The sequence below is a fragment of the Canis lupus genome, chromosome 18 (genome assembly GCF_003254725.2).
Source record: "Canis lupus dingo isolate Sandy chromosome 18, ASM325472v2, whole genome shotgun sequence".
NCBI classification, from domain to species: Eukaryota; Metazoa; Chordata; class Mammalia; order Carnivora; family Canidae; genus Canis; species Canis lupus.
This window is the reverse complement of record NC_064260.1, coordinates 55,081,789-55,094,845: the sequence shown is the minus strand read 5'-3', so window position 1 is coordinate 55,094,845 and position 13,057 is coordinate 55,081,789. Positions and strand designations below refer to the sequence as shown.

The window sequence follows — 13,057 nt, the reverse complement described above, 5'->3', positions numbered from 1 at the left end:
TTATTTATTTATTTATTTATGAGAGACACAGAGAGAGAGGCAGAGACACAGGCAGAGGGAGAAGCAGGCTCCATGCAGGGAGCCCGATGTGGGACTTGATCCCAGGACCCAGCATCACAACCTGAGCTGAAGGCATCTAGATGCTCAACCACTGAGCCACCCAGGTGCCCCCTACAACCTGCTCTTAACTAAGCCCAGCTTTGCCTGGGATTCATCAAAACATGGTGATGAACACTCCATGCACCATATAATCTACTGAGAGAAATGAAAGATGAATAAAACATGCATGATCTTCATTCATTCATTGCATCTCAATCCTGATGGTCCCTGCTATCGCCCACCCGCATTTCCTTCATGTCTAAATTGAGAAGTGGGTGCAAAAGGCTTGGTCCTCCTTTCTTTTTTAAAAATTTATTATGAGGGCAGCCTCAGTGGTGCAGCGGTTTAGCGCCACCTGCAGCCCAGGGCGTGATCCCGGAGACCCGGGATCCAGTCCCACGTCAGGCTCCCTGCATGGAGCCTGCTTCTCCCTCTGCCTGTGCCTCTGCCTCTCTCTCTGAATAAATTTTTTTAAAGAATTATGAATGGTTTCAGATACACATATTACATCAAGTATAAAGAGTAATGAGCACCCATGTACCCACCACCCAGTGCAAGACCCTCTTGAAGTCCTGATGAGTAGCCCCCAACCCATACTCCCTCCTGGCCAGTGGCAGCTTTGAGCCAGGGGTTTCATCTAATGCTTCCAGAACTTAGGCAAGCATCTGTCGGACCATAGGCTTGACCACATAAGTGCTGAGATCAGTTCACAAGTCAGGGTGAGAAAGTCTGGAGGGGGAAGAAAGAGAGAAGACAGGAAGCAGATATCAAAATACCTGAATGTGGAGATTATGGCGCAAGGATCCACATTTGGGGCCCAGAGATGTCTTAAGAGGTAAGTCTGAAATGCAAGTGTGCTTTGGACTAACCACCCCTGGTCCCAACCTTGATCCACACTGCCCACGGCTCCACACTCACCCAGAGGCACTGGGGGATATTTGGGGCTTTCATGAAATCTATGTCTCCTGATTTGGAAAAAACAGGGGTGGCCCAGGGAATCTGATTTCAAAACAAGACCCACAGATAGGGCTTGCTGCTGACCTCCCTCCCCTACAATTTCTGAATCAAAATTTTCTATTTTGTCAACTGAATAAATCCCACAAGGTAGAGAATCCTGTGAGTTGGTAAGTATCCTCTTCTAATAAGAGGATCCTCTTTTTTTTTTTTTTCTTAAAGAGGACCCTCTTTGAAGTCATTCACATGCTAGTATGAATTTGCACACATGGCTTTGCTCCACTGTAGCTGATTCGATCACATTTTAAGCATGGAGCACCTGGGAGACACAGACTCTAGTGGGATCTTCAAGATGGAGGCTTCCAGCCACCTGGGAGGGTGAGAGAGGAGCCCTAGGGAGAGAAGGGGTAAGAATGTGGAAGGTGCAGATTCCAGCCTGGTGCAGGTTTGTTCCCTCCAAGCAAAGGAAGGCAGTATTCTCCCACTTGTTCCTCTCCACCACTTTCCCAAGAGTCAGCCCAATTGCCGTGAGAAACAAGAACATAATAGGGCCGTAGGCTAATTTGACACCCTATATTTCCACATGAGGACATTTCTATGTGGAAATGTGTCCTGAGGTCTGAATCACTGACCTAGGCCCGTGCTTTGGGGTAGCAGCTCCAGAAACATGGTTCATCACTGAGTGGGGAACTGTCCTCCGAGAATCCCACCGTCCATCCCACAGGGGCAGAGCAGGGTACAATGAGCCCCCCTTGCCATCTGCTCAATGTTAAGTGCACTTTAGACCAATTCTGTCAAAACATTCAGCTTGTCAAGTTTTAATGAATTCCATTATTTAAGTAATAAGCCACCGCTCCATAGCTTGCTCTCTGCAGGTCCATCCCAACCGTGGGGTATGGTTACAGTGGAAATCTACTCAATTGGAAACTTCTCAGATCAGAGCTGAGGGGCGGGGACAATCTTATCGGGAAATTTTCTGTTTGGGGTTACAATTCTGGGTGACATTTGAAGGCTGATAAGGCTGATCCCTAAGAACATGGACTGTATATAAGGAGCAACTCCTGCCTGCTTCTGTACACTTTCCACCCATCTACCCTTCTCTGGAGATTGGGACCTGAGAAGAACCATGAAGTGGCTGCTGCTGATCAGCTTGGTGGCACTCTCTGAGTGCGCTATCATCAAGTGAGTCTGGGGGACTCGCAGCACCTGGAAGAGCTTCCCTAGGCTCTTCCTTCTTCTGCCTGTCACCTTCCTTTCTTTTCCCTTGCGTTTGTCTTCCTTCTTCCCTCATCCAAATCCTTTCTGTTTCACCACCTCCAGCCTCCCTTCTCGTCTCTCTGCCCTTTGGGGGAGGCAGCGCTGCTGACACAAGTCTAAAGTCCTTCCCAGGCTGGCTTCTCGCTCCAGCACCGGGCTGGTGACTCTGGGCAACCACTTCCCCTCTTTGCATTAGTGTGCCCAAAAGGGAAGCATCTCTCCTCTTGGCTTCCCTCCTCCTTCCTCTCTTGGGCCAGCTTCCTTTTCCTTCCGAGGCTTCCAGAGCATCCCGTGAGCAGATTCCTTGCCTAATTACTCTTCCTCCTCCAAACGACCTGTTTGCAACTGCTTTGCCACAGGGTTCCCCTGGTCAGAAAGAAGTCCTTGAGGCAGAACCTGATCGAGCATGGCCTCCTAAATGACTTCCTGAAGAACCAGAGCCCCAACCCAGCCAGCAAGTACTTCCCCCAAGAGCCTACTGTGTTGGCCACTCAGTCCCTAAAGAACTACATGGATGTGAGTCCCCAGGGATGGCAGTGGGGCAGCTCCAAGGACGCAGCCTTGGAGGAGAGAGGGGCTCCCAGGGGTCTTGGAGGATGGGCTAGGGCTCCCAGGCAGTAACCTAGGTGGCTGATCCCAGGACCTCAGAGGCATGGGGGTCGCAGGAAGACTTGCAATCAGAGCCGTAGCTTTCATCTGTTCTTTGGTTCATTCATCCAGTGTCTATGCGTCCAGAGCACCTCCTTATGTGTCGGGCACTGTGCTGGGCCCAGTGCAGAGCAAAACCAGGCACAGCCCCTGCCCTCATGCTGCTCACACTCGTTCTATAAGGAGAGACAGACAGTAATCAGGGAGCCTCACAAACCATGCCAAGTAAAGCAGGCCGAGGGCTGTACAGTAAAGGTCTCACTCAAACTATGGGGAAGTGGTTAGAGCAAACAGCAAAGGTAGAGCAGGGCTTTCTAGGGGACAGGAGAGAGTCCCAGAGGGCTGGCAGCTTGTGCCAGACCCCGTGACAGCGGGGAACAGAGGGCATTTGAGGAAAGGAGGCTGGAGTTCATGGAGAGCAGAGAAGGAGAGAGAGGCACAAGCGAGACCTGAGGGGCGGGTGAGAGGAGCCAAAGACGAGTCTCATGATGGCTTGCTGCCGAATTGTCTTAACCAGGAGGGTTGACACGCCCAGACTGGAGCTTCAGAAAGATCACCCTGACTCTTTCATTTGAGAGTCAATGGCCACACCTGTCCTTCAGTAGATATTGCGTGTCCCTAGTGTGAATGGCATTAGGCCCAGGGTGTGAAACCAGGTTGCCTGTTGTTGAGAGTTTAGCCTACACAATCTGCCAGACCCGGTGCAAAGCCAGGCTCAAATGCTTCCTGCCCGCATGACCTTGGGCAAGTCATTTGAATTTTGAGTGAGCCTCAGCATCTTTGTAAAACAGAGCCACTCATATCTACCATCAGGGGGTCGCTGCAAGTAAATAAGGCAATAATGTTTTCTGGAGTGCTCAGCCCAGGGCCTGACCCTTGGTCAGAGCTTGGTAAAGTCAGCCCACCTGGTCACTTAACAAATATTTATAAACCACCTACTATGTGCCAGAGGCTCTGTGCAAGGAGCTAAGGAGATGATAGTGAATAAGTAAAGTTCATAGAGCTTATATTCTAGAGGGCAAGACAGAGAAGAGACAAAGAAGTATGTAAGATAATTTCTGGTAATGACAAGGGTCACAAAGAAAAATTAATTAGAGTAAAAGGAAGAAGAAAAATGAGGGAGGGGCAAATTTAGATAAAGTAATCAGGGAGGGCCTCTTGGCAGAGGTGACATTTGACTGGGGCTCTGAATGAGTGACAAGTAGGAGCCAGCCAAGGAAAGATCTAGAATAAACTTCGCCTAGCACAAGGAATACCAAGTGCCGAGGCCCTGGGAGGGGAATGAGCTTGTTACCATCAAAGAATAGAAAGCCCAGTGGGGCTGGAACAGAGCTGGCAGGGGAGATAATGCCACCCCTGAGACCAACAATCCTGACTGTGTCCTTTCTTGAACCTGCTACACATACGTAGATTTAGGAGCAGACAGCTCGAGGGGTTCCCATCAGTAGGTGACTCGTTTATCTCCCCACCAGCGATTCAATGAAAAGGCATTTCAGCCTCTACCCTGATGGGTACGTGGGGTTCTAGCCCTTTCTGAGAACGGGCATTCTCTAGGCTGACGAGACTAAGATACACAAGACAAGAGCTGAAGAGAGGACAGCAGGTTATTATTGGGTGTTTGTGGTGCTTCAACGAGAACAGAGGGTAACAGGGGAGCAATCGGGGAGACTCCCGGGAGGAGGGGAGGCCAGGCTGGGTCTTAGAGGATGGATGCGTTGGGCAGGGAGAGAAAGGCTAGAACAGGGAAGGGCAAGGCGAGAGGGTGGGCCGAGCAGCAGCGCCGGCAGCGGCCCCGGGGAGGCCCCGACCGGACTGTGCCCCCCGCCCTGACAGATGGAGTACTTCGGCACCATCGGCATCGGCACTCCTCCTCAGGAGTTCACCGTCATCTTTGACACCGGCTCTTCCAACCTGTGGGTGCCCTCGGTCTACTGCTCCAGTCCTGCCTGCTGTGAGTGTTTGGCCCTGGCCTGCCCGGGCTCCCCGCCACCACCCCACCCGGGAGCCCAGAGCACCCGGGGGCTTCCGATAGGTCCATCCTCAAGCCTGCGGGAGTCACTCAGGGATTCACCCGACAGGCGTTTGCTGAGCACCTACTACATACCAGGCACTGGGCTTAGGTGCCAGGGATAAGGGGTAACCTACACACGGTCCCCGCCGTCGGGAGTCAGTCCCCGGCAGAGAGAAGTGCGACAGTGCTCAGCACCATGGGCGGCTGGGAGCCTGCTCTGCTCACTCACCCGCACTGCCTGGGGGTCCTCGGGGCGACTGGCCCAACGAGCCAGAAGTGGTACCTGGGAACACTTAGGCTCTAAAGTCTGGGGGAAGGTTACATTTCTCCTCCAAAGCCCCCACCCTCCCACCCGAAGAAGACCTGCTCAGCCCATGAGTCTCACTCAGCTTTTCAAGTTTGCCTTTGTTACTTCTCGTCCTGGCAGCCAACCACAACCGCTTCAACCCTCAGGAGTCCTCCACCTACCAGGGCACCAACCGGCCAGTCTCCATCGCCTACGGCACCGGCAGCATGACAGGCATCCTGGGATACGACACCGTCCAGGTGAGCACCTGCCAGCCTGCCCCCCCGATCCCACCCAGCCCTGAAGCCGTCTGCCCAGGACCCTGGTGGCCACAGCGCACCCCCTGCCGAGCTAGCTTACTCAAGCAACACGGGTCTCAGTGACCACCAAGTAACCTGAGAGGGATCGCAGGAGGGGAAGTGGAAAGGACATGACAGACATTTTTAGGTGGGGCAGTAGTGGGTAAGGGGGTGGGGCAGCGGAAGCCAGAAGCCAACCTCGTACCCCCAAGTCACATGTTAGGTAGGGGAAAGGAGCAGAAGACAAAAAGTCTCAGTTCTCTTTCAGCACCTCCTCCCCCCCGCACCCCCCCCCCCCCCCCCCGAGTCAGGAGAACTCCAAAGGGCCAGCCCCTGCCCCCACAGGGTGCAGCACGGGTCAGGGGCTCTCTGACTAGTCTGGAGTCGGCTCTGCATCCAGTCATTAGAAACATACACGCAGACACGGTGACCATCTGCAGCAAACCCTCACTTTGCGCCGCAGACCATGGCCATCTGGAGATCCATCGCAATGGCTACTTCCCGCAGAATAACAAGCATTCCCAGGGCCAGTCCTTCCCCCTTCCAGACTGCCACCCTGGAAGCTGGGTCCTACTTGAAATGAAACAGGGATGCTCTGAGCCCGGGGCTGGCACCCCGCTGTGCTCAATCAACCGTGCTGATGGTGAAAATCTTGGTTTCCCCCAATTCAGGTTGGAGGCATCGCAGACACCAATCAGATCTTTGGCCTGAGCGAGACTGAGCCCGGCTCTTTCCTGTACTATGCTCCCTTCGACGGCATCCTGGGTCTGGCCTACCCTCAGATTTCAGCTTCTGGAGCTACACCCGTCTTTGACAACATGTGGAACGAAGGTCTGGTTTCCCAAGACCTTTTCTCGGTCTACTTAAGTAGGTAAGTTGGGCAGGGAAGTCATGACCATAGCACGGGCTGTCCGGGGCTGAGCAGGCGGATAGGATTTCGGCAAGCAAGGGATTTGAAAGGTCAATGTCTAAGTCTCAAGAGGTAAATCTTAGAGACGGTGGCAAATCCCTCCCTGACGAACGGTCTCCATTCATCTTGTTTGACCAGTGTGAGTCTTGTCACCTTGACTTACACAATTGAATGTCATTAGCCGTTTGCTCCCCAGCACCAGTCCTCTCGTTGCTGGCCCCCAGAAGTGGATTTAGTGAATCCACTTAAAATGGAGGCCAAAATTCCATAGCAAAAAAAAAAAAAAAAATGAAAATAGGACTTATATCCTGAACAAGGGAACTTTTAAATGATGAAAGCAAATTTCTTCTGTTCGTGAACAAAACCTAGTTCTGAAAAAAATAAAAATAAAAAAAATAAAAAATAAAAAAAACCTAGTTCTGCCAGTGACTTTGAGTTAATTCTAAGGATGAATAAAGAATAAGCCAAGGGTCGGTTTGGTTGAGTAAAGGTTTATGCAAGAATATAAGAGGGTGTCATCAATTTTCTTGAGACACTCGATTTTCCTCTGACAAATCGTTCTCTCTTGAAGCAATTTGTCATGCTCGACCTTGTTCTTGAGTTGCTAACTGTTCCGCTGTAATCTCGACCTCATCGGGTTACATTGTAAGGTCAGACGCTTGCAGGGAGGTAGGGTGGGGTTAGGTGAGTGGGGATTGTTTTATCCGTGGCCAGTTCTTCCATGGTTTATTTCTTAGCATCGCTCACCTTTGCTTCCCTATCTCACCCCAAACTGCAGAGATCTAGAAAGTGAATGTCCCCGTAGCAAGAACTCCTGCAATTCACAGTAGGAGAAGCCATTCATTTGTTCTTCCTCTTGCCCACTTAATATTCCAATCTGCTCCTACACATAACCTGCCTTTACGGATACTTAGGCATTTCTTTCATCTCTCCAACCGATCAGGATTTTCTCTAGCGGCACTCTGGACGTTACAGACCCCAGAATTCTGTGCACTCGCAGAGGCTGTCCTTACATCGCGGGATATCTAGCAGCTTCCCTGGCCTCTGTCTACTAGCTACCGGGAGCACCCCTGTACCCGGCCGAACCATGATGATCAAAAACATCCTAGACGTTAGCAAATTGGAAACTGCTCCTGGCTGAGAGCAGACAAGCGGACACTGCCATGCATTCACTTCTCTTGAGGTCCCCACAGCAATGAGAGTGAATATGCTATAGAAACCACACATGTTGGAACCAGAAGGACCTGGGCACTCCCTGGCTGTGTGACCTGGGGCAAGTTGCCTCGTGTCTTTGAACCTCACTGTAAAGTGGAAATAAAAATAATGACTCTGTCTGTCATACCCTCGGCACAGCTCCTGGCACTAGCAAGAACCCCATCGAGGGTGGCTCTCAGGATGCACCTAAGAGATGTTCAGGTTGATGAATGAATGAATGAATTTCTATCTCTTATCCCCACTTTCCATAGCGATGACCAGAGTGGCAGCGTGGTGATGTTTGGTGGCATCGATTCTTCTTACTACAGTGGAAACCTGAACTGGGTGCCCGTTTCTGTCGAGGGTTATTGGCAGATCACCGTGGACAGGTCAGAGCACCATGGATGACTAACATCCTGACATGGGCAGGTCTCTTTTCCATATAGACTCGTAGGTAACTGAGCTTTCTAGAATCACCCCCCAGAACAGCCAACACAGAGAACTGTACCCCAAGGGAAGAACATACAAGTTGACCACGCCAGAGAGACCGCAAGGAAAGTAACTCACTGGAGGAGCAGAGCTGCCTGGGACCCCCAGATGCTCTGCAACAGTGAGACAGCTACTTCCCTTCTGGTCAAAGAAGCCAGACAACCTACCAGCATACATATCCACACATCCCAGCACTTAAGGGACCTTGAACTGATACATGCCCCTCCCACCCTAGGGTGAAGGGGCTGAATTGTTTCAGGGCATCCTTTCCACTTTCCCCTTTGGGGCCTGCCCCTCCCCCACGCAGACTCCTTCCCCAACTGCTCATCACCCAGCTGGCCTGCTGGGGGGACCAACTGCCCAGGTTTGCCCAGGAATGAGCAGTTTCCTGGGATGCCAGGCTTGTAGTACTAAAACCAGGATGGTCCTGGACAACCTGGCCCACGCTGGTCACCATGTGTCTGCCCCAGCCATGCTAAAACTTCATCACCTCTTTCACCTCCTGCTGTGCTCCGCATCTCCATCACTCTCTGCCCATGACGTCCTCTTGCAGCTCTGCACCATCTCAGCAGCCTCTGGGGCTCTGCTTCCCTGAGAAGCCATCCCTAGCCGCTCAGCACCACCACCCTCCCCCTGGATTATGCTTCTGTTGCCCTGCCATGTGTCCTGCTGCTCCTGTTCCTACTCAATCATAACCTATCTTTCCAGCCAGACTGTGTGTTCTCTGCAGCCCAGAACCATGCAGCTGTCTGGTTTTGCATCTCCCATGCCTAGCTCAGAGCAGGCACTCAGTCAATATTTGTTGACTAACAGAATGCATGCATGAATAAGAGCTGCTGGAATTTCATGTATTGGCCAATGGACGGAAGGAGGGACCCTCTGGGGACACCTGGTTCCTCCTTGGGGAGATATACCCTGGGGACTCAGGGGATCCTTACTTGCATCTCATCCTTAGTGTTACCATGAACGGACAGGCCATCGCTTGCAGTGATGGCTGCCAGGCCATTGTTGACACAGGCACCTCTCTGCTGGCTGGACCAACCAATGCCATTGCCAACATCCAGAGCTACATTGGAGCCAGCCAGAACTCATACGGCCAGGTGAGTCCAGCCGTGACTTTCCCGTTCTAGACCCAAGTGGTAGGTCTGCCACGTAGAAGAAACAGAAGTCCTCCTAACCATCACTCTTTCTAGATGGTGATCAGCTGCTCAGCCATCAACAGCCTGCCTGACATCGTCTTCACCATCAACGGCATCCAGTACCCTCTGCCTCCCAGTGCCTACATCCTACAGGTAAGGAGGCTCCGGTCCAGGCACCCACATGTGCCTGCAGAGACTGTGGCCACATACCACCGCACCCTTCTACCCCCAGACTTCGCACAAGAGAAAGTGTACTTCCACAGGCTGAAGCTGACTTCTGTTCTGGACAGCCTCCAGAGAGAAAGAATGCATTTAAAATGAAAGTATGAATGAAAATGTGGACGCAGGGCCCCCCAAGGGGAAAAGGGAGGCAAAGGCAGGTGGCAGGAAAAGAGAATTTCTGGTTGGACACCTGAGTCCAAGCCCTGGGTCTCGATAACTAGCTCATTGATTCCAAGCAAGCTGCAACCTCTCCCGGCCCTCAGTTTCCTGGTCTAGAAATGAGAGAGGTCAGTGTTCTCCACCCTCAGAATGCGGTTAGGGTAACAGAGAAGGATCCACCGCATCAAAGCTACAAAGTGTTGAGCAAATGGAAACCATACATTCCATAGGGTCAGGGTTTATGATGCTCCCACTGTCTCTACAAGTAACAAATCTTTACTTGGTAGAGTATGAGCCACAGGACAATGCTTCACTGACCCAGTGGGTCAATGTCGTTCAGCAAGAAGTATGTAGTACCAGGCTGCCCCCAGGGATGCTGATTAATTAGCAGGGGTAGTGGTGGAGGGGGTGGTTCCAAAACTCCCCAGGCGGTTCTAACGTGCAGCCAGGGTGGGGGCCCGTAGGCCGTAGTAACTGAAAAGGACGAACAGTGATGTGTTTTGCCACTGGATGGGGTCAGAATGGGAAAAGGCTGTGTCATCAGGGCTTCCAAAGTTCTTCACAGTAGCTGACTTCTCCCTAAACCTCTTAGCTCTTACGCTAATGTCGAGGTTTGGACATCACCAGAAACGCTGAAAAATGTCTAGTAGTGCCTGGAAACCAATAGGAGGGAAAACAGCTGATACAGGCAGACCCCCCACCGCCCGCCCCCGGACACAAGCCGGGGAGTTCTTCCGTGCACGTGCCTTGTGGTGGCCGCCGGCCCTGCTGCTCTGTACTCAGCACCTTGTCACTGCTGAGCCTGTGCCCCATCTCCAGCTTTATCCTCCTTTTCTCCAGAGCCAACAGGGCTGTGTCAGCGGCTTCCAGGGCATGAACCTCCCCACCGCCTCCGGAGAGCTGTGGATCCTGGGTGATGTCTTCATCCGCCAGTACTTTGCCGTGTTTGACAGGGCAAACAACCAGGTTGGCCTGGCTCCCGTGGCCTGAGCCTGCATCTCTCCTGCCACGTCCCAGGAGGAGCTAGCCTTAGCTGCCCACTCTAGATGTACATAATTCTCCCGATTGTTCTTCCTATGGGATTGTGGAGGAGGAGTCTCGACCCAATTCCCTGTCATTACCAATAACGTAGAATAAAAACCTCACCTCCTGAAAAATGTTCTGTGGAGTTGCTTCTTCTTCCCGTACCACCAGGAGCAGAATGCCAGGGCAGGGGGACACGATGACCATGTCCGCTTGGACAACACCAAACAGTGACAGTGGTACCCGGCCCGTTAGAGAGCCAGGGAGATGAACAGCCCTCAGCGGTCTGGCCGGGAACACCATATATAAAGACGGGCACCAGAAATGCCAGGCCTGTTGCCTCCTGGAAGAACAGGGCCTCTGGGTCCTTGGCAAGGGAGTCAGCTTCTTATTTCTCCCAAAGGCAGTAAGGGATAGGGAGAGGAGGAACGAGGGCAAGGGGAGGCAGCATTGCACTGATGGAGTATTCCCTAAGCAGACCAGGCAGGGGCCAGAGGGGCCTCCAAAGCTGACACTCCCAGATCTACCAGGCTGCCATCTGTGATTAGCTGGTTGATCCAGATTAACACTTGAAGGTCCCTCAGTGTTCTGGGTGTAGGACTCCGAACGGATCCGTTTCCCTTCGGTAATTTGAAGAGAACGGTGTTCCAGTTCCTGGGGCAGAGATCATGAAAAGGAAGTGGGCATGCCCGTTAGCAAATATGCCCTAGCCCAGCAAGCAGGAAATACTTAGAGCAGCGTTTCTCCCGGTGGGTCTGGTAGCAAAACATCCAATGAAATACGAAGTTACAGGAAAAGCATGGAACGTGTGGCATTCCGGGCCCTTCTTAGAGGTGCACGAGGTCTGTTTCCCAAGGGCTCTGAGCAGTGCTCCCACGAAGTCATCTGTTTCACCTTGACCCAGCTCAGCCTGATGCCAGAGAGCTGGATTCCAGGCTGAGGGCTGGGCCGGGCCTCCCTGCGGGAAGGCAGTGACTTTGGGGTGCCCAGAACAGGATGGCTTTGGAAACTGTCTTGTCACATCCTCTTCCAATTTGTCATCTGTCACTCATACAAATACTAGATGTTGGACTCTAGGATGCCCTGGGTCTCCCCAATGTCACCGGTACTCTTCCTAGCCCATTTTCCAGAACCGAACATAAACCTAAACCTGAAACATAAACCTGATCACATCGCTCCCTTCCTTAAAACCTTCAATCAAGGGACGCCTGGATGGCTCAGTGGCTGAGCGGCTGCCTTTGGCTGGGGGCGTGGTCCCAGGATAAAGTTCCACATCAGGCTCCCTGTGAGGAGCCTGCTTCTCCCTCTGCCTGTGTCTCTGCCTCTCTTTCTGTGTCTCATGAAAAATAAATAAATAAATAAAAATAATATCTTTAAAAACAAGAACAACAACAAAAACCTTCAATCAATACCTTGCAATTGCACTTGGAATAAGACAATCCATCTTTCAGGCCCTGGGCGCTCTGGTCCCCGAGCACCTCCCCTGCCTCACCTTGACCCCCCTCACCCTGACCCCTCCTCCAAGCCTCTGTCACCTCCACAAACACCCAGACTTCTTCCCCATCTCTGGACCTCTGTACGCACTGTTCCCTTTGCCTGGGTTCCTGCTGACTTTTCTTGACCTTCAAGTAAAAGGCATCCTGCAGGTCTCAGCTCACACAGCACTGACCTGCAAAGTGTTCCCTCACCACCCTCCCATGGAGCCTGGCCCCCCTATCTGTTAGGGCACTCGACGCACCCTGCAATCATGTATCTATGGGACCGCCTGTTTTAGATCCATCAAGGCAGGCACTGCTAAAGCCCCGCATCAAGGGCAGGGCCTGGCACATCGCAGGTGCTCAATGAATATTTGCACACCCAGTGATGAATTCAAGACGACTTTTTGAAAGGGAATAAGGAAGTGGCTCTAGTTTCACTGAGGACATGCTTGACACAGCAGATGGGTCTGCTTCCATCTCCACCCACATTCTGTCCCAGTCCTACCTGGTCCTGAGACAAAGAGGTGCACTTCTCAGGTTTCTTTTTTTTTTTTTTTTTTTTTTTTTAATTTTTATTTATTTATGATAGTTACACAGAGAGAGAGAGAGAGAGGCGCAGAGACACAGGCAGAGGGAGAAGCAGGCTCCATGCACCAGGAGCCCGACATGGGATTCAATCCCGGGTCTCCAGGATCGCGCCCTGGGCCAAAGGCAGGCGCCAAACCGCTGCGCCACCCAGGGATCCCACTTCTCAGGTTTCTGAGGAGGAATTTCACACTGTCTTTGCTGCTCTGCTGTGTTTGTGTTTCTGGCATTTCTCTAGCGCTTCCCATGAGCCAGGCAGCATGCTAGGCTCTGGGGAGGCAGGCCCTGTTTTCCCAGACCTCTG

At 52.1% G+C, this 13,057-nt stretch overlaps 1 protein-coding gene across 1 annotated transcript; it reads left to right on the top strand.

Annotated features, from left to right (window-relative positions):
* The first annotated feature begins 2,078 nt into the window (after positions 1-2,078).
* LOC112659503 (pepsin A) lies at positions 2,079-10,824 on the top strand. Its single transcript, XM_025446392.3, has 9 exons — positions 2,079-2,235; positions 2,670-2,826; positions 4,792-4,909; positions 5,397-5,515; positions 6,226-6,425; positions 7,931-8,047; positions 9,103-9,247; positions 9,341-9,439; positions 10,508-10,824. Exons 1-9 carry the CDS (start codon positions 2,180-2,182, stop codon positions 10,655-10,657), a joined length of 1,161 nt encoding a protein of 386 aa, XP_025302177.1. The 5' UTR covers positions 2,079-2,179; the 3' UTR covers positions 10,658-10,824.
* The last annotated feature ends 2,233 nt before the right edge of the window (positions 10,825-13,057 follow it).

Bases quoted from the DNA above. Each gene is read 5' to 3' on its own strand.
- LOC112659503 (XM_025446392.3), top strand. From the start codon at position 2,180: ATGAAGTGGCTGCTGCTGATCAGCTTGGTGGCACTCTCTGAGTGCGCT. The intron at 4,910-5,396 runs GTGAGTGTTTGG...TCGTCCTGGCAG, and splicing joins CTGCTCCAGTCCTGCCTGCT to CCAACCACAACCGCTTCAAC. The intron at 8,048-9,102 runs GTCAGAGCACCA...TCTCATCCTTAG, and splicing joins TGGCAGATCACCGTGGACAG to TGTTACCATGAACGGACAGG.